Here is a 26,062-nt window from a genome sequence, read left to right as displayed (position 1 = left end):
GCTTGGATTGTTTACAGAAGATATTTACATTTTTTTTAATCAAAATTCACCCTAGTTGTATACATAAATTTAAACAGAATTTCATTTTTAACTTAACATCAAAAAACCTTTCCTTGCGCAATGTCTTGAAAGTTGTTTCACTTTGGGGTGTTCACCCTTTTTAATTTTTTCCTGAAAACAGAATTTATTCCATTACAAGAAAATATTTCGGTGATATTTTCTATTGTCAGCTATAATATTTCCTAATCCAAATGGGATAAAAATTACAATCTTTTTTTTTTTTTTCTTTTTTAGTTACCCAGTTAAAAATGTTGCTACATATAGTTAGATGCCAACACGTCCATAAAAAACATAAATTAAAAAATAGGCTATTTCCGCACTAAATTACTATCAAGACAAAGTAAAAAGTTACAGTTACTGGTTTCAAACCTGGGCGCTGGTCTACAATCCTACCACATTTTCGTCAGAGGGTTTTTATTGCTAACATTATTTGGGTTAGGGTGCAATTAGCGTTTGGGGTCAGGAGGGTCAAGTATTATTAATATTATCATATTTATGCTCGCATATTTCTTTCTTCCTTGCAATTTTATTTTTCGTTATTGACAACTCGTTTCGTTATTGGTAAAAAAGTGGTAGGAATCTAGACCTGCTCCCTTAAATTTGTGTGTCACTAGATGGCGAAGTGTTATAGTGCAATTTGTAAAATCAGGTTTAGTGCGTGTTAATGATTGATTAAACCAAATCGTGTCAAACGTCGACATTAGTTTATATATTCGTTTTCATCGTTTGCAAACTGAACCTAGCCCTGAACAAAATGGATATTTATCTCAGTGTAATCTAACTTATGTTGGTTGTTCTTTGTTGCTCAAATAAACTAAATAAATGGATTTATTATTGTGTTGTTTAATGTTAGCAATAGCTATGTGTTGGTCAACATACAAAAAAATGCACAATCAACTACAACTTTATAATGCATCTCTTTTTAATTACTAGAAAAGCCGACGCTGGTCTAGAATCCTATAACACATTTTATCCGGGGGTTTATATTGCGAATAATATTTGGGTTAAGGTGAGAGTTAGCGTTTGGGTTTTGGGTGGGTCAAGTATTATTATTATGTTTATTCTTGTTTATGCCTACCTTGCAATTTCAACTTTGACAACATGTTTTATAGGTGAAAATAAATGTGGTAGGATTTCAAATCAATATTACTATATTTATTCATCCATATTTATTTATTTCTTGCATTTTTAATTTTGTCAACTCGTTAAGCTTCCATAAAAAAAGTTTAGGATTGTAGACGAGCCCTAAAAATCCTATATTTCTCTTTGTAGTCTTGTGCCTTGCTGATCAACCACTCTGCAAAGTATGGCAAGTTCAGTTGCAAGTTTTTTTTTAATGAGCTATAGTCTGCATGCACTGAAAATAATTCATTTTTGTTAAAAAAGGCAGGTGCATTTTTGACCTTTGTTGTACCCTAACCCCCATCTTTTAGCTGTGTACCCTCAAGATCGGCATATTTTCCAGAAAGGCTGATGAACTATGTTTTTAACTGTTTATTAAAGCAAAACAGGCATTCTTTTTTTATTCCTTGTAGGATTATACTAACTAGAAGTAGTTCAAACACTAAAAAACTGACAAAAAACAAAATCTTAAAAATATATTATTAAAAAAGAAATTAGAACATTATCATCATATTCCATGCATTTTAGTGACTGACTGTAAAATCTTGATAATAATTGTGTCAATCGTGTAACTGCAAATTTGTGGAGCGTTACAGTAACCCATTCTACATTTCATGGCACTTCACGCTGAGATCTTGGGGGGCAGCACCAAATTTTGAGATGTGCAATTATGTTTTTTGCACACCCTGGGTCGGAAATCCTACTACAATTTAGTTTTTTTATGAAATTTAAGTCTGAAATATACCAATCCAGGTGTGCACTCAAATTTCTTTAGAAAAAATACAGGGTGTGCACCTGGGCAGAATGCGGATTGGATAGTAACCAGTAACCACTACATATTCAGAATTTTAGTAAAGTATAGGATAGCATGGGCAGCATAGCCTGTCATTGTGCGATAGTACAAGGCAGGTGGACCAAATCATAATTTATATGATAGGTTAAAAATTATGTGTTTTTAATGTGGATTTTGCACCCTTTATAGACTCCCATTCGTCTAAAACAGTAATTGTTACACGGGCAAAAACCTGTCGTTAATCGCTTGTAAATAATGGCCTCCAGCGACTTGACAACCCAGAGGTTGGACGCTCCCCGTCAAGATCTTTCTGATGCCTACAGTCTGCCTGCCAACTTTCTTGAAATTGAAGTGTGCAACCCAGAACATCATGGCGTGGGATGGAGAGCGAGATACACAGACTATGAAGTGAAACTAAAGGTAAAGATATGTAGTTTACATTGGAGGTTGCTTTCTTCAATTTTACTCCCTTTGTGTAAAGTCCTTTTTATACACTTAGTGTAAATTACAACTAAAAATATTATTTTGCTGATTTCACAAAAAGTATTTAAATTTGTATTGTATATTTAATAAATTATTGGGAGTTGACGTTGAATGAAAATTAGCACTCACCCAGATAAAATAACAAAATGTTTGAATGCTGTCTGTGAATTTTGTCCTGGAAACTAATGTTTTTAACTAATTTTTTAACCTTCTTTTCTATTTAATAATAAAATTTAAACCTAAAAAAAGTTATTTAATATGACATCTGGCATGAAAACTGAACTAAGTCATAATGAGTGGTGAATGATGCTTATGATATAGTCATTCATATTAATAAATATATATTGGCAGGCTTTGGCAACTAATACAAAGTTCTTAAGACACATATTTTTTGTCGTTTTGACAATGACATGAGTACCACCAAATACCAATTGAAATATTGTTTAAGGTTGCCTTATTCCTGTGCAAAAAAATATCTATCAGTTAAGAAGCTATCTACATTAACAAGTTTTATAAGTACATTAAGATTTAAAGAATTTTTGGGAGGCTAAACAAAAAACAGAACTTTATGGCAGAGAGTGTGTTTTTCCTTGTAATTTAGCCTAATTATGTACATTTCTCTTTTTGAACCCAAACTGTGCTTTTAAGAAAAAAAAATATATAAATTAAAATACTTAGTTCAAACAACAATTTTTGGTTTCAGACTGACTAAAATATGCGATTCTAGAAAGAGAAACTGACCTTGGTCTACACAATTACACATCATTGTTTACAAAAGGCTACCTTTGCTAATCTGTAATTGTCCCCAATTGGGTGACAAGATTACAAATAGATTGAAGTACAATTATATATATTTAAATTTTTAAGAGCCTATCATTAAATATATACTTTTTTAGCATTATGTGTTATAAAAAGAAATGTCACTTGGATAAGTTGTTTACCATTGTTGTTTTTTTGTATGTTATTGTACAAATATTACCTTTGTTTGCAGACAAACTTGCCTGTCTTTAAGCATAAAGAGATTTCTGTTCGCCGACGTTATAGTGATTTCAAGTGGTTATTAAATGAGCTTGAACGTGACAGCAAGGTAACATTTAGTACTTTTATATTAAACTTTATTGTGCTAAAATTTTGTATGTCTGAAGACTTTTGTAACAAAAAAAGGTTACAGCATTCAGTTTACTGAAACATTGTTTGGGTGTAATGGCATGACCAATATTGCGAGTTCGAACCTCGTAGTTAGGAAAGCAACAATTGTTTTACGATTTTTTTAAAATAAGGAAATTCCCCCATTTTCTATCTGCCATTATTGACATCCATATACCACAGAAAAACCCTGGTTTAACTGGTTTATAATTGAAATATTGTACACAAGTGCCCCCAAATAATCAAGTGGAACGAACAACTATTGAGAAACCCTTATCCGTCACATTGTTAATAACCAGTATCAAAAAGTAAAATAAACTATAATATACCTCCTCTATTATCTGACTATTTTATTTCTATATTAAAAGTAATGAACTGTGATTTGTTTGCTGATATCTTAAGTCTTCTTTGGCAATATTAAAATAGTACACATGTGTTTCTGTAATTATATATACCAAATTTGTTTTTACCAATATAATAGTTTGAATTGTTAGTATTCAATTAGTTGCAATGCAAAATTAAATCTTTGTACTGCGATACTTCCTGATTTTATTTTGTTTGGATATAAATTGTTACACAATTATGTTTAAACCTTCTCATTTGACGATAACTTTTATTTTTATTACAAGATTGTGGTGCCAACCCTTCCCCCACAAGCTTTAACAAAGCAGCTTCCGTTTCAAAAAGATGATTTGTTTACCGATGATTTTGTTGAAGAAAGGCGAAAAGGATTGGAAGTTTTTATAAACAAGTCAGTAATCATTATGTTAATATAAGAAGCTATCATGTATATATACATAACACTAAAGAGGCCTTGATCGAAAAATGACCCATTGGTTTGGTTGTTTTTTCTGTGTGGTTATTTTGCATATATTAATGTGCTTCAATTCAAGATTTTCCGCAAGAAGTTGTGAGTGGGTGACAACTAGAGCTGACTCATTTAAATGCCATGACATGACTAATTTGTTGGTTGCTGTTAGTTATCAATATTACTGAAGGGTTGATCACACTGCTTGTTAAACATTTTTCAATTGATGGTCTATTATAGCATTCACATCTATTTCATTTATTTTACTTACCAGAATTTTGTTATTTGGCAATAAAAATTATTTTGTTTTGTTTTTTAAAACAAAATATTGCCAAGACCTGCCTCAAACTTGATGGATGGTATAAAAGGTCGTGTTAAAAGATCTGTAGAAACAGACGTTCACATGTTGTTTTGCAAAACATATTTCATATTTACTAGCCAATATGCTCAAATACAAAAACAGACATCTTAGTCTTAAAAAAATATTCCAGGGCAACAAACATCATTGGCCAAAACCTAGCAAACAAAGCAGAGTTATACATAACTTTTGTTTATTTTTTGGTGTTTCTACATAGTGCATTTATTGTTTTAATTTTTAAGTCCTCTGAATTTATGCGGTGACATGTGACCCAAAACTAACCTACAAAGATTAAGCTATTAACCTAACAAGGTTTGTTCATGTATGTGCTGCTGCATCTGTGGTAAAATTGTTTTTATTCCGGCCAAGCAAAAAAAAAAAAAAAGGGCCAAGGTTTGACTTGCTGGATTTACTACGGATCATTGTGTACATTGCACTCATTAGATGGCCAAAACAAATTTAGCTGCAACCTTGTATTTCTATAATGTTTTTGTTTTGCTTTTTATGTAGTTTAGTTATGCATCATAATTTAAACAACGGCTTCAAATGGCAGTGATTTAGAATGTGAATCATCTGTAATTCATGATATATTTTTTTGATTACAATAAAGATCTATGTTACTATGTTAGCAAATACTTTTGCAAATAATTGCTGTTATGTCAGTAAAGGTTATATTATGTTTAATCCACCCAAAAAAATCAAAGGTTATTAATTAAAAGATGATATCGATATGATTCAACATCCTGCATTTGGTATTTAACAATTTAGACCCTATATTCCAGAATACCGTTGCATTATATTTTGCACATCACTACCTAAAGTTAAACATAGCAATTTCAGCTTAATAAAGCTAATTTGTAAACCAGTGTTGGGTCGGACCAGTATTATGTGTATTATCCCATTAAAAGAAAAGTTATAACTTTATAAGCCCATAGGTAGGCGTTCTTTTTTTTTTGATGGCATGTTGACTTCCTGCAATATGGCCAATGTTTTGTAACCTCTGCAATGCAGCTTAAAAAGTTATCTAGCTTTAACAAAATAAACGCATTTAATCTATATTGATTTTTATCTTTTTTAACCTTCAGGCTAGCTGGTCACCCCCTCGCCCAAAATGAAAGGTGTCTGCATATGTTCTTGCAAGATGAAGAGCTCGACAAGCGTTATGTTCCTGGAAAAGTTCGTAATTCCTAATCTAAAATAACTTGTCTTCACCATAATGTGGCAATATTAGCAGTGTTGAATGTCCACCGCACTTCTTGACCCAGTCATGCGATAGAAATCACCAATTTACCATACAACATCTATATATTATGTATACTTTACATTGTGTATGTATATATCTTCCATTTTCGTTTTGTGTGTTGAACTTTAGAGAGTTCACTTAAAGATAAAAATGTTTTTTAATGATTACCTTATTGTGATTTTTTATTTGATTAAAAAAGTTGTTTTACAGTACCTGCTAATCTTGATGCTGCGTTGCAATTGTGAGCAAAGAAATATAATTATTGTTCAAAAAAACGTAACCAAATAATAACCTTTCCGTTGTATTAAAAAATATGGATTTTAAAGGTTTATTTGTCATCAAGAATATAAACTGACCACTTCGCCATAGTATGAAGGCTCATGTTGCAAAATCTCTGTAAACATTAAAAAAACTATTGATTCGAAGCCACCAGAAAAACATAGTTTTTACTTATTGCCAAGCATCGCTTGGAAGTACAATGTCAACAAAGTCATTGTAAATAAACATGTTCTTATGATCCCCATGTATATATACAAATATACATATTCCTACCATTAAACGCAAGTCTTTTCTACAAAGCTATTGGCTGGTGTTATTTAAACACAATGTCTTCATACGGTTGCCCAACAATTGTTTTCTGTAATCATTTACCAACATTAAAATGATTAAGTGAAACTGCTGTCAGTTTTAAACCTAGTGTGATGTTGTGTTTGAACAGTTGATTGTTTTCTTGCGAAATATATATTATATTTAAAGAATGTTGTGCATTTCCATGAAGCAGCTACAATTGTCATCTTGTCAATGAATACATGTATGTTCACCCGTCTGTTATTAGACAATTCTATTGAGTCATCAGAGTATTTACATACCTAATCTTGTTCTTAAGTACAACTTCGATATTATTTTTTAATTTGGTATTCCCTTGGCATTTACTATTTCTTGGCATGATAACTAGTCAATATCATAGTGAGGATCACTAAGATTATAATCTATTATCTTGGCTAACTTCACATAGCTTAGTTATTAACATAATAAGTTAAGTGGTGCTGTTTCTGTGTTCAAATATCTTGACCAAGCATTAATTTATGTTAACATATAATTTAAATTCTTAATTATCACCTACACTGTAATGACTTAAAGTAAATGATAGACTAGGTTTAGAAAAGGTACAATCTATTTAACTTGGCTAACTAAAATTTTGTGGCAAACTAGCTTAAGTGTTAAAAACAAAGGACAGTTTGCTTCTGATATGGAGAACTAAACAAGTGAACTAATTACAGTAGTTCAATCGAAGACTTGACTTGCTGGAAAAATGACTTGAATTGGGACTGGACATGTCACCACATGATTTAAATCCTTTCAAGCAAACTTATAAACACTACCTAACTAAATGTCCAAATATATTTTTACGGCCACCAAATTTAGCATATAATATTTTATAAAAATGCTTTTTGAATGTTGAAAAGCTAAATAATACATGTTTCTTTTTAAGAGAGTTTATGTTATATATAAGCAATATAATTTGGCATTACGACTGCAAAAATTGTTAAATAGTGCTCTTTAAAATTATGAGTAAAATTGTAGGTGACATAGACTACCAATGTTGTAATGTGCACTTCAAGTAATAAATAAGATTTGCTTTCTATATTTTGCAATTTTTTATTTTTTGGTTGAGATATTGCTCATACACGGATGAATCTTAATGGTTTAATTTTTTATTACAATGACTAAAGTAGACTTGCTTTAATAATGATGTAACTAGGACTTTGGTAATTTTTGTGAAATGCTTGACTTGGACTTAAGGTAATTTACAAATGACTTCATTTATAAAATAACTTGATTACAATACTGGAGATAACCCTCAATATAGTTTTACCATTTATTTACTTCATTTTTTAGGCGGTTAATGATAAAATTGGTTGGTGTCTTTTACTTGTGTTTATAGGTGAATATCTGCTGTGTAGGCTAGGTGCAATATATTAGGTAATTAAACAGCAAGATTCCTTCAGTATTAGGAAAGTCCTATAATATCAGATCTAAGTCTATACCTGACGTTAAGTGGTGGTGTCGGTACTTTGATGATCCGATACTAAACTAATTTTAATTTAAGATTTATTGCTGAATACACCTTAATAGTCACATACAGCTGTGCTTTGTACTCTTATCTCTAAATGATGAACTTACGGCAAATATTTGGTAAACCAAAATCTACCTTTTGCATACTGTGCTTATCTATCCCCCTTCCTCAAATGTTCCATAATAACCTATCACACCCACATTCGAATATGTACCAAATATCTGCCTTCTTTATAAACTGTCTGTTTTTTCCTTTAGGTATTCACAGTTAAAATGTTGCAAATTATGCACTGATTGTTTATTCGAACATGTTTAAGAGAACAGTACACATCATGCCTCCGGAAAGGCCTAATGAAATAAATCGGCCCAATCAGGGTTTTGGCTGCTGACTGATTTCGCTAAGCCTATCCTATCCGGAGGCATTGTTGGTCTCTACTCGAAATCAGAATGGTTTGATCAAAGATTAAACATAATGTGGATATGAATGTTTCAGTAAAGATTGAAACAGCACAGAATTTTTATTTAGTTTCAAAATGTTTTTTGCAATCTTACACATAGTTACATACAAAACAAATACTTTAAGTTTGGATTTGCTAACTTAAAAATGTCAATTGATTTATATGCTGCCATCTTTTTATCCATATAATTGTGACCGAAAATAATTGTCCAATAGTCAATGTTAAGAATATAAAAAAAAGGCATATTTTGCACAATAAATTGGCTTGGAGGATAAGTAATACAAAAATGGAGCAGTATATAACAAAAAATGCTAAAACAACCACAATATATGAAACTGTGCAAATAAGGTAAAAACAAATACGATATTTTGTCATTATGGTTATGTCAGGACGAAGCCAAGTCCGTTACAAGTTGTAAGATGACCATCTGAAGCTTTATTTCCTTAAATAAAAATTTACAATTAAACATAGATTTGTAATAGCTACAACACTATCATTGGATTAAATATAGCCTACTATTAATATTTAAAAAAAAAATTGATCTAAAAAATAACAAAACTGTACATTTATATAGAGCATGACAGATAAATTTACAGGAATATTTTTTATTTAAAAATTAACAACCCTATTGTTAATGTATACACACCTTGGGTTCGTTGGTCACAAAAAAACCTGGGACACCAGCGCAGGAAAGAGTTGCCTGCTGACCCATGACTTTTTGATCAAACTCCTGCAAAAGTCGCTGATCCATTTGCTGAAGTTCTTCCTGGAAGCAAGTGTTTACTTGTTAATTGTTATAACACATTAAGTCAAATAAAGACACAATAAAAAATAATATATATAGCCTTTTTTGTTTGAAGAACACTTGGTTTTATTTTCATGTTTTGCTTCGATAAACAATAAATACAACTTCCTTGCCTTTAAACGAATTTCTAAATCCAACTTTTCTTTTGTATGTTTTGCTTTAATCAAAGCAATGTTGTGTGAGCGAGCAGTTTGAAGTTCTTCTAATTGCTTGGCCTTTAAAGAATTCTTCATACCTTTAAAGACAGGTAAAACATGATACAAAATGCTACATATTAAATCAAGTAATAAATAAAAGTTTAAAATAAAGAATAAATTAGAAGAAAGATGTATTTAAGCAAAAAAATATAACAGTATTTTTTAGAAAAAAAATATTTGTCCTAATGTTTTAGGAAATAGGTTTTTACAGTTTTATCGAACAATAGCTTATGTTTTAAAAGGTTACAAACTTTGTCAAAGCCATAGCTCCAACAAATATTACAAAATTAAGAATAATGACCATGTTGTTACCTAATTCAACGTGTAAAAAACGATGGCCTCAGAAACATTTTAAGTTCTTACTACAAAGGTCTGGTCATCCTTGCAAAGTAAAGCACATGACGTGTGACATCATTAATAGCGCATTTTAACCCTCTCAACGTTTGGGTCACATGAATCCAGGTTAAGATAGATCGTTCTTACCTAATACAGGCCTAATTCGTTAAAGGATGACAAAGTGCATTGTCCTGGAAAGAAGGCTGATGGAAAGCACCAATACATGATACAAGGAAGTGGGGATTGACACATTGGTGTGTGCACTGTCTTTAGGAGAGGTTGTGGAAACAGAAGAAGATGGATTTGGCTAATGTTGGCAATCTTCCACAAGTTACAGTAAACGGTGACAGGTATTGTTGAAAAAATTGTTATACATACTGGGTTGGGTTTTAACAACGCCAAATAATACGTTTGTAGCAATAATATGTATGTTTCTCCGGCTGTACAGCTAGGCAAGTCTCAAGACTTATCTTAGCTTACCAAAGAACATTCAGCTTACACCCCACATGTTCCAAGTTATATAATGACGGGAAACAATGCTGGTTGTACTTTTTTGTTCACACAGTCATGCTAAAAGCACAGTTGACACTCAAGATATAGGGACACTAAATAAATCATACTTGAATATATACATTGCTTGCCTTTACCAAAAGGAATCTTTAATCAGCGGAAAATCATGAAATACAGAGAACTGTTTAAGTTTATCTTTCAAGCTTTTGACTTACTTTGTTTAGCTTTATTGTACAACTAAAATAAAGGATTACAATTGGAAAAAAATAAAATAAAATGGACATTTGATCATCACTTTTTTGTAGCAACAGTTGAAGTTAAATATTTTTTTTTAATTACAGTGGAGTTCCAGAGCACTGTTCGAGTGGTTGCAACACCACATGGCAGGCTGGGTCATGGACAGGCTGTTCATTGCCATTTTATCCAGACACCAAACCACATTGTTATAGAAGTTTTCAAAGGAGGATTTTAAACTGCCCTAACAATGCACAGTGTATGGAATATGTAAGTACACAATACTAACATCAATTTGTTATCCAATGCTATATGTATCTAAATCACATTTAAAATGTGCAATGCCTATTTTATTTTGTTTCAAAATAATAAGAAAAAGCAAGAATTATAATTTTACAAATTATCTAATAAAGAGTACTTTGGTTTGATTTTTTTAAGTGTGCTAAAATTCTGGACTGTTATATTCAAATTGATAAAAAATAATTAACTTTTATTAAATTAAAATTCATGGTTGTTTTTCCAATTCTAGAAGCCTGTGTAGCTCCGTTGCTAGAGTGTCGGTCCATGTATGGCCGAGGTGGTGAGTTTGAACCTCACAATAGGCTACTTTATCTGTCTTTGCATTGCTTGCATCAAAACCTTTAATTGGTTATCTGATTCGGTGTGTGTGGTAAAGGTTTGGTGTATCAAAATACTTAAGTCAGTCTGGGTCAAGGCCGGCCAGGGCTGCGGAGTCGGTTAAAAATAAAGAGTCCGACTTAAATGTGAGATTTTGTCGAGTCCCGATTCTGGCCCTGACTCTACAGCCTGATAATCAGTAATCCACTTATAGGGGTGTCATATAATTCATTTACTTACATAGTTCTTAAAATTTGGTACTGCGCATGTCGGACTGGGGTAGTTTTATGTGGTCTTACTCAAGTCCCGAGTCCGACTCCAGGAAAACAAACCGACTCCTTGAGTCCCGAATTCCGACATTTGTTGTGTAACTCATTGTTTCTATTTTAAATATTACGAGCAAATTATGTCGCTTGTTTCCAATATGCAATATTATCAGCATATAAAAACACTGTGAATCTTATAGCTGTATGCTAACTTCTAAGGGGTGAAGGTTTTTGTCGCCCTGTAACCTTGAATATATATATGTTGTATTTTTGTTTATATTGCAAACCACACCCAATCCTTCGCGAAACGTTTTTACCATGCTTTCAAGCCCAACACATGCCCAGCCCTGCTCAGCTTCTATTTCTTTTTGTAAAATCAAGTCAACCGATTTTATAAACTTTGACATAGTGACAGCATTTATTTGGCCACCAGTGCAAATAAATATTTGCTAAATGTAGTCTACAGCAGTGTTTCATAAATAGGAGAATGGTTCTAATAAAATTTTTGCATAAGGGTGAACCGTCAGAAATGGATGATAGCTCTGCAGTAAATCGACTACTAAACTGTTGTTTTTAGGTGTTTTATTTTGCTTATTATAATAGTGAAGTTGGTTTGCCCTAAGTGTTAAAGTACAAAAATTTGGTGACTGTGTTTTGTGCTTTTGTAGCTTTATATCTCTGAACTCGAGAAATTGTAGATTTGCAATGGTATAACTTAGCTTGAGTTGAACTTAAAATTAAAAAAACAAAAATAAATAACCTAAATCATTTTGTGCTGTTATATATAGACGAGATAGTTTCATTATATCATGAGACAAGGGTGAATGAAATCTGGACATAGATGCTAGGGGTGAACAAACCTAAAAAAAGTTTAAGAAGCACTGGTCTACACAATGTTGTTAGGGAGCTGAGCAAAGGTAGGTGGGTAAGTGAAGAATAAGCACAGTGATATTTTTTCTGTGTTTATGTAAGGTGTGGCTCTTTGCAGGTAACCAAGTAATAAATGTGGCTTTAGTCTCTATTTGGCCACCTCTGGTTTAGTTAATCAACGGGCTGACTTCTCAAAGGCTAGATCACAGTTGTGTAGGCATGTGTGCATATATGCTTTAGTGCTGTGGTCCTGAACCTGGGTGCTGCGGCGCCCTGGTGTGCCATTTCTAATACTCAAGGTTGCTGATAGGTATTTCAGAATAATTTTCAAGAATTTGATTTTTGCTCAGTTGGTAAGCTTCTTGATACAACTATTCGTGTATGATACATAGGATTAGACCAGCGGTTCTCAACCAGTGGGCCATGGCTCACTGGTGGGCCATAAGAACATTTGAGGTGGGCCACAGACCAATTTAAAAAGCTAGATTTAGTTTCATTTGTGTCACTTTAGTTAATTTTGCAGGAATAATGGCTTAGGGAGGAATTAAAAATGAAGGTAAATTTATTGTTCAGCTGCAAGTATCTCACTAATGCACGGTTAAATAAATAATTTGTTTTGAAATAAGTTCTGCTGTGTTTTGTTCTAAACCTATTTTACAGTTACTTCTTTCATAAATATTTATTGGGCCACAGACTTTTTTTGCAACGTAAATGGGCCACAACATCAAAAAGATTGAGAACCACTGGATTTGACCATTATATCAAATGACATTTTCCTACATGTTTTAAATTGATTGTGTTGTTCAAGTTCCATTAATAGCAGGTCTTGACATTTCAGTAAAATACTTTCCAGTTGGGGTGCCGAAAATCTATTTATTATTTTTGAGGGGTGCCACAAGACATAAACAACTTCTTTAGTGGCTAAACAGCTAATTGGAGATTAGTAATGCTAAACCCTTACATAGTTAATATTGAAGCAGACCAAGAAAAATTGTCATATTTTACTGAATAATATTGAAATGAAATATATTAACTTGATATGTTATGTTGTTTTATTTTCATAGGAATGGCAGCGTTGCTTGCATAACACAAGCTGTACAGGCCAGTGGTCAACCTGGTCAACACACAGTAGAGCCTGTACACCATCGTGTGAAGGGAAAAAGACACGCATTCGTCACTGCTACTTAAATGGCGAGCTGGCAACTGGTTCTTGCCTTGGTGGAGGACTCAGTAACAACCAAACAGATACAACGGTACAAATAACAAAAACTTTCATGGCAGTTTAAGGATCACTAACCTTATAATTATTTGTGAACCACTAACATTATGCTACACGAGTGCTACAAATTGCAACAGTTCATTGAATAATTTAAAACAAACATGTTTTAAAAAAATTTAACATTTTTATTAACCAACCAAAAAAAAAAATAAAAAAATCTGGAACTATATCAAATTGAATGAAGTTGGAAATTATGGAATGAAACAATAATGTTGCTTGCGTGCAAAGGCCCCACTGGGAAAGTTTTTTTTTATTCTAAGCCATCTTTATATAGATATAAAAACAGTGCCTGCATAATGTAAGCAAATGGGCTTATGTAGCTACATAACATACTATTCTGAGAGGGGACGCAAGTTTTAATAAATTGTGTAAAGGGTGGCACGGCCCACAGAGTTTAATGACTCCTGGTCTAATTTATAAGATTTAATCTGTTGTTTTCAGCCTTGTACAATTAAAGATTGCATGACTGGAAGAGGTGCAAAAATACCACCTACTCTGGGAAGTGAAACGGAGTGGGGATACACATTCATCGTATCCATTGCACTCTTTGTCATAATGCTTCTTACTGCACTGATAGTAGTTATATTTAAAGTATACAGGTAAATTGTTTTTGATTGATATTGGGTTAAAATTAAACATCAATGAAATATGCGCTTCAGTTTACAGCCAAATTTTTTTGAAAATATATATTACTAAATACCTTGTGTATTTTAATAATAATACTAGTTAACATTTAATGACAAAACTTAGTCATTTTTCTAAAAAGAAAAATGTTTGGTATTTGAACAAACTTTTGACTGAAATCTTAGTTTTTTCATCACTAGAAAAAATCAAAAGAAAACCAGTATTCAACAAACTTCAAACTCTTTCTTGGCCTCTGAAATCAAAAGCCAGACAAACTCTGCTCCTTTACAAATTAACTCTCCGACAATAGAAAACATTGAGAATTCTTCATTTACCTTTATTCCTTCTTCTCCACCACCCGACCATTTTCATACAGGTAAGTTTTAACAGATAATTGCTTTTCAAAACCCAACCAATCAGTTGTTTAAATTTTTTAAATCAAAGAAAAATAGTTATTAGCTATGTAATTTTAATATGTTGTATAATTTTTGGAGTTTATTAAAAAAATATTGTATTTTTTCTAATTTAGTAAATTATGCCCTCAACCAGTTGTTGTCAATCTGAGTTCCTTGGGGTCTATACAACATTTTGAAATATGAATTAATATATATTAGTCACCCAAAAAAGTTTTACGTCATTCTCACACAATTTTAAAGAAAATAAACAGTAGGCAGCTTGTAGGAGAACTGATTTGAATGTTACGGATAATCCTTCAATAAGCAAAAGGTATCTGTCGGGTAAAATATATAAGAACAACTTCCCTAGTCACTTAAAGTTAATGTGTGCCTCTCTATCTGTTGAAAACTAACCTAAATTACAATTCACAAATTCATAGGTTCTAAACACGAATTTGACTCTTACAAACCAATGAGCACTCCACCCTCTCTGAGTTTCCACAAGAAGACCTTGGCATCAAGGAGGTTGCCAAGTCTCCCAAGTTCAAAACGACCAGGCAGAAAGTACAGTGCGACTGGTAGCGTTCACAAGCGCATTCGCTCTCGAATAACGAATCATCATGTCCAAGCACATGACTTGAGACATACATTATCACTTCACCAACAGCAATCAACAAGCAAATCCTTTCAACATGAATTTGTGGAATCCAACTACACTCGAATGCAGTCGTTCTCTTCTGTGCCACACAGAAATGGGAAGAAATGTGATGCTGTTCGCACCAAGTCTCTAGGCGTCCTTAGTCAAGACAGGAGGGTCAAGCCACCCATTAAAGCTAAACCGCGAAAAGATATTCAAACTACCACTGGAAAAATACGACGCCCTAGTAATTCGATAAACAGACGTAAAAGCAACAGAAGGAGTGCAAAAAATATGCAACAGATTTCGCTTAATCCAAAACAACAGGCAGCACAGACGATCAACTCCTATGGCTATTTAATTCCCATGCAAACCAATCCAAACCGAACTACACATCCTCGGTCAACTTCTTAACAACTATAATACTGTGGAAACAAGTTACAACATGGATTGCTGTGTTTCGATTGTGCAAAATGATAATGACAAACAGTAGAAAAATGCTAAACAATAACAGACTTTTAGGTACAAGTTTACATGACACTGTAAATGTTTTTTTATATAAGTTATACAAATTCAGCAAATGAATCTGCATGTTTAGAAAGGTTTTCATTGTTTTAACTCACGTTTAAATAAAATTAATTGGTTTCTCACTATATCTTCGAAACTAATTCATTTCCAAGATATATATATATATAAATGTACATGAAAAATAACGTACATCCGCTTATTCTATAAACTAGTGAATATATTTCCATTTTACGCATACCTCTGTGATCCACAAGAAGGGATTGTCGCTGATTGAAAGAGTTCTTTTCAGTCAAATGTTGGATTTCTTGAAGGTCATCTGTAATTACAAATCTTGTAGTTTTATTACAGGTATCACTTCCTCAACACTGTTTCCAAATGCCAGTAGTGTTTTTGTGCAAGAAGTGTTTTGTATATATATTGTTGCAAAAATAAATAAGTTACAGCTTTTTTTGAACTATGAGGAAAACAAAATCTAACTTACTGACAATGGTGAAAATAGCATTATCTAGCAGAGCAGCGGCGATGTCAGACAATAGTGTGTGTGAAAGTCGTTGCTGAGTCTTCCTGTAAAACGTTTATTAGTTCTTAAAAAATATAAAACACAACATGCATGAGTTAGGTTGCTGGTTAGCCTTATTGCCTGATAAGTGTTTGGGTGGCGAATACCAATGCCAAGTGTAGGTATTAGTCCAATATTAGGGTAGTATCTGTGTCAATTTAATCCCAAAATAATTGCATTTCCGCAAATTTTTTGTAAATTACTAATTGAAATGACTTAAGTAAACTTCAGCCTAATGACCCTGGGAACACATTTCAATTTATAGGATTGCTTTGCGATCACAACTATTCGATTTGAATGTTATCGGAACACATTTAATTTTCTGGTTGCATTATTTATTATGATTAAACCCATGTTTCTCATTTATAAATGTGTCAGAAATGGGACACTATCTACAATCCTACCACTTTTTTTACAGTAACTAAACAAGTTAACAAAACAAAATTGAAATTGCAAGGAAGAAATGAATATATATCGTGACGAGATCTCACAGGTGCACAGCCTAAAAAATGGGGTGACCGGGTGCAACTAAGGTCAAAAGTGCACCCCCTACTATAACATATAGGAATATTGTGGGCATATAACTATATACTTGGTGCCGATTCAGTCTGTTGAAAAAAATCGCGGGTGCACTTGCAATACTTTCCATAGTGGTACTTGACCCACCCAAACCCAAACTTGCACCCAACTCAGGATGTTCAAAGTAGAATATTGAATCCTGAGATTCAAATCCAAATGGGATTTCCCATTCTGCTGTTTATATCCATTTCTGCTGTTTATATCAAGTAATTCAAACCAATATAATTTATTCATTTTATTGCAGGTAGTTGCACATGCAGATTTCCAGATGCAGATTTCATAGTTTCTCCAAATGTGTAAAGTTGCAAGAGTAACATTACCTCGTAAAACCTGCTGCCCTTGAACAAAATGCGCCACCTGATTGTCGTTAAATCAATAAACAAAAAAATAAAAATAAAAAAATGCGCTACAGGTTACTTAAGTTCAACTTTAGGCCAATATTCAGTAAGGTTATGCACAACGTAGTTGTCAAATATTGGTTATGAAATACTGGTAACATTGTATTCTTGCAGAACATTATTTGACTGCATATTAGATCACATTAGTCAAAAAAGTAGAACTAAAACACAACATTGGAGCATAATGGTTGGAGGTTGTAGTAAGACATAATTTAAGAATATCAAAGCGCATACCAGAAGTAGTTATAATTTTGAACGTTTCGAACAACACTTTATTCATTTTCAACATCATATTTCAAAATGATACCTACTTTTGTATGGGCTTATTATGTAAATCACAACAAACAGGACTGAGATGCAAAAGAGTCCATTGTACAGTGTTGCATTGTACTCACTATATTGGTAAAATATTAAATTTAGGCAACAACCTGGACAATGGACATGTATTACAGTTTACACAACTGGCACTTCAAATGGCTGAACTAAGAATGTTAAACAAAAAAGAGATTTTTTTATTTTTATTACAATATACACATGCTAGCAACTTGTTTTGCGATTTATTGCTGTGACTGTAGAGTCTTTTAAGATTATTCCCCCCCCCCCCCCCCCTAACAAAATAGAAGTTAAATAATTTTATAAAAAATACAAGGAATCGATATTCTGGATCTGTTATTCTAGATTCCAAACCTAAAGTTCTGAATCCCCTGGGATTCCACTTTGAACATCCCTAACCTCAACAGAAATAATGTAATGTAGAAGGATTCTAGACCAGCGTGCAGAATGCTAAAAGTTGCATTGGTATAGAACAAATAATCCTTCTATTTCTATACCAAATTGATAAAACCATCACTTTAACATTAAATGGTTCAAAGCTAAACTACCACTAAACAAATGATACCAATAGATGGTCCTCTAAATTCAACATGGAAAGGAATGATATATCCAAGAATAAAATTTATATGCGCGTTTAGTTACATTGGCAAACGCTGTGCAAGTTCTTGTAGCTTTTCGAGAAGTTCGTATTGTTTAGTCTGTTGTTCGTCATCGCCCGTTTGATCGGAGTCGTCGTTAGGTTGAAAAGGGACGTAGCCTTGATCTTTGTATGCTTCTTCCATCCGGTAAACGCTTTTATTGTGTGGAGCGTAACACAAAATTTCCCTGTGGTCGTTTCCTTGTCAAAAGCGGGATTATGTAAATGCTTCAGGAAAGACAACTTGCGAAAGTACCAAGGGGAATACCCTGTTTTGCGTTTACCAACTTTAAAGAAGTTAAAACGAGCAACGTTTTCTTCGAAAAAAAATAAGAAAAATGTTTCACTTTGCTATTATATTAAATTAAAAGCTCTATTCATAATATACATTGCTGGATGATTGTATTTTCTAAACTTTTTGACGAATTTATTGTGACCCTTGACCTATCGACATGTGCCTGTATAGTAAAGTGGTAGCTTACAGCAACCCGTGTGTACAGTTTGTAAGCGAGTTTGCGGGCTCGATAATTTTCACTCGGATCCAGCCTGCGGGGCGTAGGTTGCCGACCTCTGTTTCAAGACATGTTGAAACATATTTAAACTGAAACGTGATATTTTAACACAAGAAGATTAAATACCCTGGTTTATCCAGCCTAACTCAATAAATGCACCGAACGCAACTAGATTGGCAAAACTTTTCATTTAAGAGGATGGACGACGCTTGACCACACAAAAAATATATTTCTGCAAACATAAAAATTCGCGTAAAGCGTCTTATAATAGCTTGTTTATATCGTTAAAGTTCGTGTAAAAATACATAACCTGGTTAAGCAGTTAATGTAAGCAAAAATGTTAATATTAATAGAGACAATAATGCTCCTTACATATCGCGTTAAGCAAAAAAATATTAATTGGATTTAAATTTGCATATTCAAATTTTAATAGAACAACGTGGTCACGACGCTTTGGTTACAGAAACAAAAAAAACTTGTGAAAGAAAGTTTTTTGAAAACACTTAATAGAAAGTAAACCCAGATTGCAGTAAGCAGGTCAGTTTGGTATGGTAATGGCCAAAATAGTGTTGGATTGCGAGCGCTTTTTCCCATCAATTGGATCGAACAAAGGTCTCACAACATTTTACGGGCTTAATATACATATATTGCGCGCAACAATATTAGTTGTGCTCAAAGTAAGATGACTCTCTTGTATATAATTCAGTGTACTAATGGAAACAATTAAAAAACTTACCAATGAGCAGCTGTTAATAAGGCTTTCGCGACCCAAACTGAATGGTCCCGCGACCCAAATTGGGGCCGCGACCCTCTATTTGCGGACCCCTAGCTTACAGAAATTTGTATTTTAAAGGGTTGATCGTTATAATGAGAGACCCGTAATCAGCCAGTGATGTAAATGTTAGGTAAAAATAATAAACCTAAAAAAAACTTGATTTATAATATGTGAACTTGCTGATCTACCAGAAACTTTTATTTAAGGCAACTATGTCCGGCCAAAGTAGGATTGATGATATTGAAGTTGTGCACAGAGGGAAGTGGTTACAAACTGAACACATAAAATACACCGACCCCAATGGAAAGGTTCGTTACTGGGAGGCCTTAAGCTATGTCAGTCGACCTTCAAAGCCAGATGTGCCAGACAGTGTTGCAATTGTGCCAATTATCAAGCGAAATCTCCACCACAACTGCTTTGTTTTGGTAAAGCAGTTTCGCCCGCCACTCGGCTGCTTTTGCATTGAATTTCCTGCCGGTCTTTGCGATAACAAGGATTCTGACATTCATGCAACGGCTCTTAGGGAGCTCTATGAAGAAACCGGCTACATAGGAATGATAGCCGACGAAACTGAACATTGCTTGTCAACTTCACTCGATCCAGGCACCGAAAAATCCACCATTGCATTTGTCAATGTTATCATCGACGGGGATGACCCGAAAAACGTTGACTGCAAGCAGCATTTGGACGAAGGCGAATTCGTTGAAGTCCTGCTTCTGCCTGTCCGAGGGCTCTTACACAGACTCAAACAAATCTCTGCAAATTCAAGTGATGGAAATATTGTAATTGATTCGAGACTCTATTCTTTTGCAAAAGGCTTGGAGATGGGCGATGCTTTAAATAGCAAACTTAAAGTATGCGATAATTGTGAAGGTGAATAAATGGATGCATAAAACCTGTTCTAAAGTTTTTAAATCTGATTACTAAAAATTTCTTGGAATGCAATAATACCTAATATTGATTTTACATAAAACATGTTCTCTAGTTTACAGAATGTAGAAAAGTAGAGTTTTTTATGAGTAAAATCATCTCAATCACAAAATCAATATTGCATAAAACATCTTTTCCACATTCCTGGAGTTGTAACCGTTGCGCTTACAACAAAAAATATATAATTTTGAAAAGAAAATGTGTTTGCATAACTTTTAAAAATAATTTGTATGTGTTGTTTTGTTTGCTTTTAGAACCTCCTTGAAGCATTTTGGTGTGTTTCCCAGTAATACGTTTAAAGCATGATATTAATAAAGATCTAGAAGTGTAAACTTACCTGTTGCATAACTTTTTTATTTTTGTGGTAATAACTGTGTTATTTTTCGTTCAAAACATATTTTCTCATTAAATCATGATGGTGAGTTGTTTTTTAATAAAAAAATGTGTTCCGTTTTTTCATGTATATGTTCAATTTGTTGCAAGATAAAGTAACTTTTGCTAAATTCAAATGTAGTTCACAGTGTTGTAAACAAGTCATTTTAAAAAGTCCCAGTCAAGTCATTGGTGAAAATACTTAGTCCAAGTCAAGTCTTTTCAAGTCAAGTCTCAGTCCAAGTCATTATTACAGCAAGTGAAACTGCTAATATAATAATAAACGATAAACCATTAAAATAGGTAAACTCGTCCGATTATAAGCAAGAAATCAAATAAAAAATAACAATCAAACAGTATGTAGCAATCTAACCGTTTTTTGTGCAAAATTTGCGATATTTATTAAATAGTTAATAAAAACACTTAATTTCAACCGAAGTCAGGCCATTTGTCTAAAAGACTTGGGTCAAATCAAGTCAATTTACCAAAACGACTTAAGTCAAGGTAAGTCATTTAAAAACTGTGACTTAAGTGCACTTAAAAAAGCCTTGCGAAATCAAACAGGGGCTCCCGCAGAAAATTTTCCAGGGGGGAGAGTTGCCATATGAATATACACAAATAATTTAACTTCAGTATCTATGATATTAATATGTATATACGATTTTGTATCAGTGGAAATTTATATACAAATCAAAATTATTCCATTAGAAAGTTAGTAAGACTGATTAACAATAATAATAATCGCATTTTGAAAATCCAGAGGGGACAAGTACCCCCCTTCCCCCCTCCGTGGGGGGCGCCCATGGAATCAAGTAGAAAACAAATGTTCAGCGGGTACCGATCATGTGACTCGTGGGTCTGGGTAAAATATACTGTTCTAGCTGACAAGAATTTATAAAAGGTTTAAGCAAGGCAGCAGTCCAATATTATATAAAAATTAATCGCTGATGATTTATCATTGGCATACAAAACTTACATGCATAAGGCACTGTTAAAAATATTTTATTAATTTATACTTTAAACTGCGTCGCTGGCCTTACAAATGTTGTCACGGGGGGCGTGTTTGAGTAAAAGTCAACGTCATGTACAGTAAGATAGACGGATATATCGTGACGAGCGAATAGTTGCATAACATAATAAGTTAGTTTTATAACAGCACATTTTGACGTAAGCAAACTTTAAAGTTTATTTGTAAAGACGTCAGACATATTGAAACATTCCTATATGACGTGCTGATTAGACTACGTTTGGCAGTGCACTACATCACAACAAATGACCTTGTAAATCGTGTCCGTTTTAAGTTACGCAACGAAATGTTTTATAGTTATTAATTTACCAAAAACCCCCAACAACATGGGCGGCTTAAGGGGTTAGCAGCCATAACTTCCCCGAAACTTTATTTTTTCCCATACTTTTTGTATGTAAATGCAAAAAATTGGCGCCAAATTACATTCGCGTAAACTTACTTGGTTTTCTAGTATGCTTTTGGCCATTTTAAGTATAACTCTTCGCACCTTTAAGGTTCCGTGCATACTACGAAATCTGTTTAAAAAAATTATTTTAAATTAATTTATAAATGCCAATATATTTTAAAAAATATGAAAAAAATGATGTGGCCAATCAGTCACGCCTTCTTTTAAATTAAAAGTAGCCTATGAAATGTTTTCAATTATTATTTTCCCGATTAGCCGTTAGTTTACTTATATGTGCGCATAAATCGCTCGACAAAACCATTTTTTATAGTTAGTTGTTATACTACGTTACGTTGCAACGCCATCTCTGAAAATATCGATGCCTCCTCCAAACGAAAATCTTGGATCGACCCCTGTCAACCTAGGGGTGGGTTTTTAAATACATACACATTCCAAACTTGGGTTGTTTTAAACTGTAAACGGAGCCCTGATTACACGAGAAAATCGTTAGGCCTACTACAGTATAAAATAGTAATTAAGCTTATAGTTTGATTGATTGATCTGTACAAAGCAATGCCACGTACAGCAAATACCGAATACATCGTGGTGAGCGAATAGTTGCATAACATAATATATAGTTGTATAGCACGAATGTCATGTAGCGCGGACGCGCTTTCGCTTTGACACAACGTGAAACAGCTAGGTTTTCCGTTTTTAGCATGGGAAGGCTTTCTATTAGGTTTCGTTACGGGTAAAAATGCTAAATACAGTAATTACTCATATCGCCATAATGCTTGTTTGCAAATAAAGTTAAGCATGATAAATAACATTATTTTTTTAGTTGACTCGTTGACGACCACTCATGTCACAAATAAGAGTGAAAATCACAAAATATGCGCGACTGAACACAAAATTCCTACTAACATGGAATGCAACCAAAAAAATATATACACACATAATTCTCTACGTGCAAATAACACTTGTCAAAAAAGCATTTTTTGCCAGTTTTTATAGGCTACCTACTCTTGTGTAAGAAGGTTTATAACAATGCAAATAGTGATTATAATGTTGTGCACCGGATGCCTTTGGGAAGGCTTACCGAAATCAGTCGACCTTATCAGGATTTTTGTGCAAGCAACACCAGGCTAGATACACAACTACCCTGCGTTGAGGTTCGAACTTTTGAAATCTGGCCAAACCTGGACCGTCACTCTACCGACTGAGTTACGCAGGCTCAGTGGGAGATGGTCAGGTAACGGCGCTAGCTCTTGACCTTCTGCATCGTGTTTGAACATATCTCATATATAATGTGAACAAAGGTTACCAAAATAATAAAATAACAATTTTACAAAATAAATCTTTTATTAATTTTGATATGGGATTTAGAATGTAGTTGGGTATGATTTGGGTTAGATTAGTTACTCTGCTTTGGGCTAGGATTATGGGCGTTGTCTATGGACTAAAGAGGTCTAGTCTGGATAGCTGTATAAGAGAAAAAGACAAAAGTAAACCACAACATACAATTAACACCTATAGACCAGCGCTTCTCAACCGGTGCGCTGCGGCGCACTGGTGCGCCATGGAAGGCTGCCAGGTGCGCCGCTAGTAAAAGGAAAAAATAATTTAATAAAATAAAGCATGCATTTTTACTTTCCTATTAAGCTTAGCTCATTGATTCCACGGTACTTTTAAGTAGAAAACCAAATATCTAAATACTTAGACCACCGACAATAACGCCAAATTCGCAGTAATGACCACGACAGAATAAGATCTAAAATAGTCTAGATAAGACCTAAACATGTCGAATAAAGCTCAAAATTAAACGGAAGATGACTTAAATGCACACAATTACGCAAAAGACTGTAGGGTAATGGTATTGAATGATTGGGGGACACCTGTTTGGCATTGGCCGTTCGCTGTCAACATTTAGGCGCCGCTGTATTGGCCCCGGATTTTTTGCCGCCTGTTTGGGGGGGGGTAGTTGGCGGTGTTAGCAATTGGTTTAAGTTAAAAATATTCCGTTAAAAATATTCCGGCTGGAGTCTTTTTAAAGATATGCAAATATAAAGCCTATATAATAAAAAATTGCAAGTAATTTAGAAGAAATACAGGTACACCTTAAAAAATTCGCACTCGCTTCGCTCGCAAAGTGCGCCGCCACGTTTTAAAATGACTTTCTGTGCGCCCCCAAGCAAAAAAGGTCAAGTAACACTGACCAAGCCTTTTGCAAAAATAGACCACAATGGTAAGTGCTACGACAGCTAGATTTTGACGGAACAATAGACTGTAACGGCTTATATTTCAAAACTTTACGCACTACGCTAAATTGTATGTAAGCCACAACAACTTTTTTTTTTTTCAACTTATGTTCATTTTACTATGACAAATTATCATCAACGCACTTATCATATCAAGTTGCGTTTGAATTCCACCTATTGAACTACACATTCCAATCAAATGGCTCTAAAATAAGAGTTGGTCTTTAACGTTTTCCAGGATGATTATCCTGCAGTGAATTAATAAATGAAAAACTAAGCAGTCACAAAATAGCGTCCGTTGACCTTGTAAGCATTAAAAACTATTACTTCTATGAAAGGGCTTTACGTAAATTAGTAATATCATACTTGGTATTAAACAAACAGTTGCGCATTTGTCGCAAAAATTGACTGAATGTACCCAAGGTAATAGCGCACAGGAGACAACACAATCCATAAATTTCGGATTTATTGTTGTCTTGGTCCGACGTTGTACTTGTTTCATCAAAGTGCAACAAATATACCGAGATTTTGCTGTTATTATATTTGTTGAATTCACATCAACTGCGATACGCATCAAGCGATTGAACATTTTGTGCCCGCGGGCGAATCACCGTTAATCCGGCCCAAAACACTTCAGCTTAAAATTACGAATATGCCGTACATTGGCTAAATTCTCGCGGATATTCCTAAAGCTTTAACTGTTTTATAGCACACGAAATTTCGTACATACCAAGTGGTACGAGCCGTGTTTTACGCGTTTTATTTGATATTTAATTTATCCTCTCGTAGAACACACTTCTTTTTTATGACAAAATCTAAAGACTAGGCATAGTGGTTGGGGAACACAAAGGAGCCAAACCTATGAGGAAATATTTATTAATAGTTTAATATTTAAGTATATTTGCTATACTATTTTATTAAATAAAATTTAACCTCGTTATTAGTTTAGAAGTTCGGTCTTTTATTTTCCTGTAGAGTTTCGATAAACACGCGACTTTCGTAAGTGTACAATTATAACTATAGCGGGATTCTTAGACTCGGATTTTCTGAGACTTTTCTTTAATAGAATTGTATCAGTTTGTGGAAACCAATTTGGACCAGCTAATTTGATGTTTCACATAAAAGTACCCGTCAGTTGGACGTTTCGCAATATCCTACACTTTACACTTTGCTCGCTGACAAAAACGAGACCTACGTCCGTTTGCTCGCCGGAGCTCCGAAATTCGAGACCGCGAACGGCCTTTTTTTCTTTTTCAACGTCATTTATATAACGGAGCCGCGCCCGCGAAAGCAGTTCGAAGTTTTCACGACTCTGTAACGCACAAAGACAATTAAACAGCGAGGATCAGAGTGCTCACCCTTGAAAGTTTTTATAATGGGCAACGTTTATTTTAGTGGCCGACGATATATTGCTAGGCTTAGTTTGGCAGAGTCCATCGTGACTAAAACCT

The 26,062-nt window shown here is 33.8% G+C and overlaps 4 protein-coding genes across 6 annotated transcripts; 3 read left to right on the top strand and 1 right to left on the bottom strand.

The window, feature by feature from the left end:
* The first annotated feature begins 2,168 nt into the window (after positions 1 to 2,168).
* On the top strand, positions 2,169 to 6,832 carry LOC146138600 (sorting nexin-12-like). 3 transcript variants are annotated; one of them, XM_083393513.1, is made up of 4 exons: positions 2,169 to 2,326; positions 3,450 to 3,545; positions 4,234 to 4,355; positions 5,856 to 6,832. In XM_083393513.1, exons 1-4 carry the CDS (start codon positions 2,231 to 2,233, stop codon positions 5,959 to 5,961), a joined length of 420 nt encoding a protein of 139 aa, XP_083249639.1. In that variant the 5' UTR covers positions 2,169 to 2,230; the 3' UTR covers positions 5,962 to 6,832. The 3 variants fall into 3 exon arrangements, with proteins under 3 accessions (XP_083249639.1, XP_083249638.1, XP_083249640.1); XM_083393512.1 differs by having other exon boundaries at positions 2,169 to 2,395; XM_083393514.1 differs by lacking the exon at positions 3,450 to 3,545 and having other exon boundaries at positions 2,169 to 2,395.
* A 1,590-nt stretch (positions 6,833 to 8,422) lies between these two features.
* Positions 8,423 to 18,571, bottom strand: LOC146138598 (protein DGCR6-like). Its single transcript, XM_083393678.1, has 6 exons — positions 18,358 to 18,571; positions 16,328 to 16,410; positions 16,085 to 16,162; positions 9,466 to 9,587; positions 9,194 to 9,313; positions 8,423 to 8,989 (listed from the first exon to the last, which is right to left on the bottom strand). Exons 1-6 carry the CDS (start codon positions 18,495 to 18,497, stop codon positions 8,933 to 8,935), a joined length of 600 nt encoding a protein of 199 aa, XP_083249804.1. The 5' UTR covers positions 18,498 to 18,571; the 3' UTR covers positions 8,423 to 8,932.
* Positions 10,150 to 16,199, top strand: LOC146138599 (uncharacterized). Its single transcript, XM_083393677.1, has 6 exons — positions 10,150 to 10,235; positions 10,737 to 10,899; positions 13,448 to 13,636; positions 14,104 to 14,261; positions 14,487 to 14,662; positions 15,122 to 16,199. The coding sequence occupies exons 1-6, from the start codon at positions 10,183 to 10,185 to the stop codon at positions 15,730 to 15,732; spliced, it is 1,350 nt and encodes a 449-aa protein (XP_083249803.1). The 5' UTR covers positions 10,150 to 10,182; the 3' UTR covers positions 15,733 to 16,199.
* A 1,134-nt stretch (positions 18,572 to 19,705) lies between the features above and the next one.
* On the top strand, positions 19,706 to 21,024 carry LOC146138597 (ADP-sugar pyrophosphatase-like). The gene has a single exon (XM_083394004.1). The coding sequence runs from the start codon at positions 19,852 to 19,854 to the stop codon at positions 20,518 to 20,520; it is 669 nt and encodes a 222-aa protein (XP_083250130.1). The 5' UTR covers positions 19,706 to 19,851; the 3' UTR covers positions 20,521 to 21,024.
* The last annotated feature ends 5,038 nt before the right edge of the window (positions 21,025 to 26,062 follow it).

This window comes from Ascidiella aspersa, chromosome 7, assembly GCF_963924565.1.
Source record: "Ascidiella aspersa chromosome 7, kaAscAspe10.2, whole genome shotgun sequence".
Lineage (NCBI taxonomy): Eukaryota > Metazoa > Chordata > Ascidiacea > Phlebobranchia > Ascidiidae > Ascidiella > Ascidiella aspersa.
This window is presented reverse-complemented; position numbering and strand designations above follow the sequence as displayed.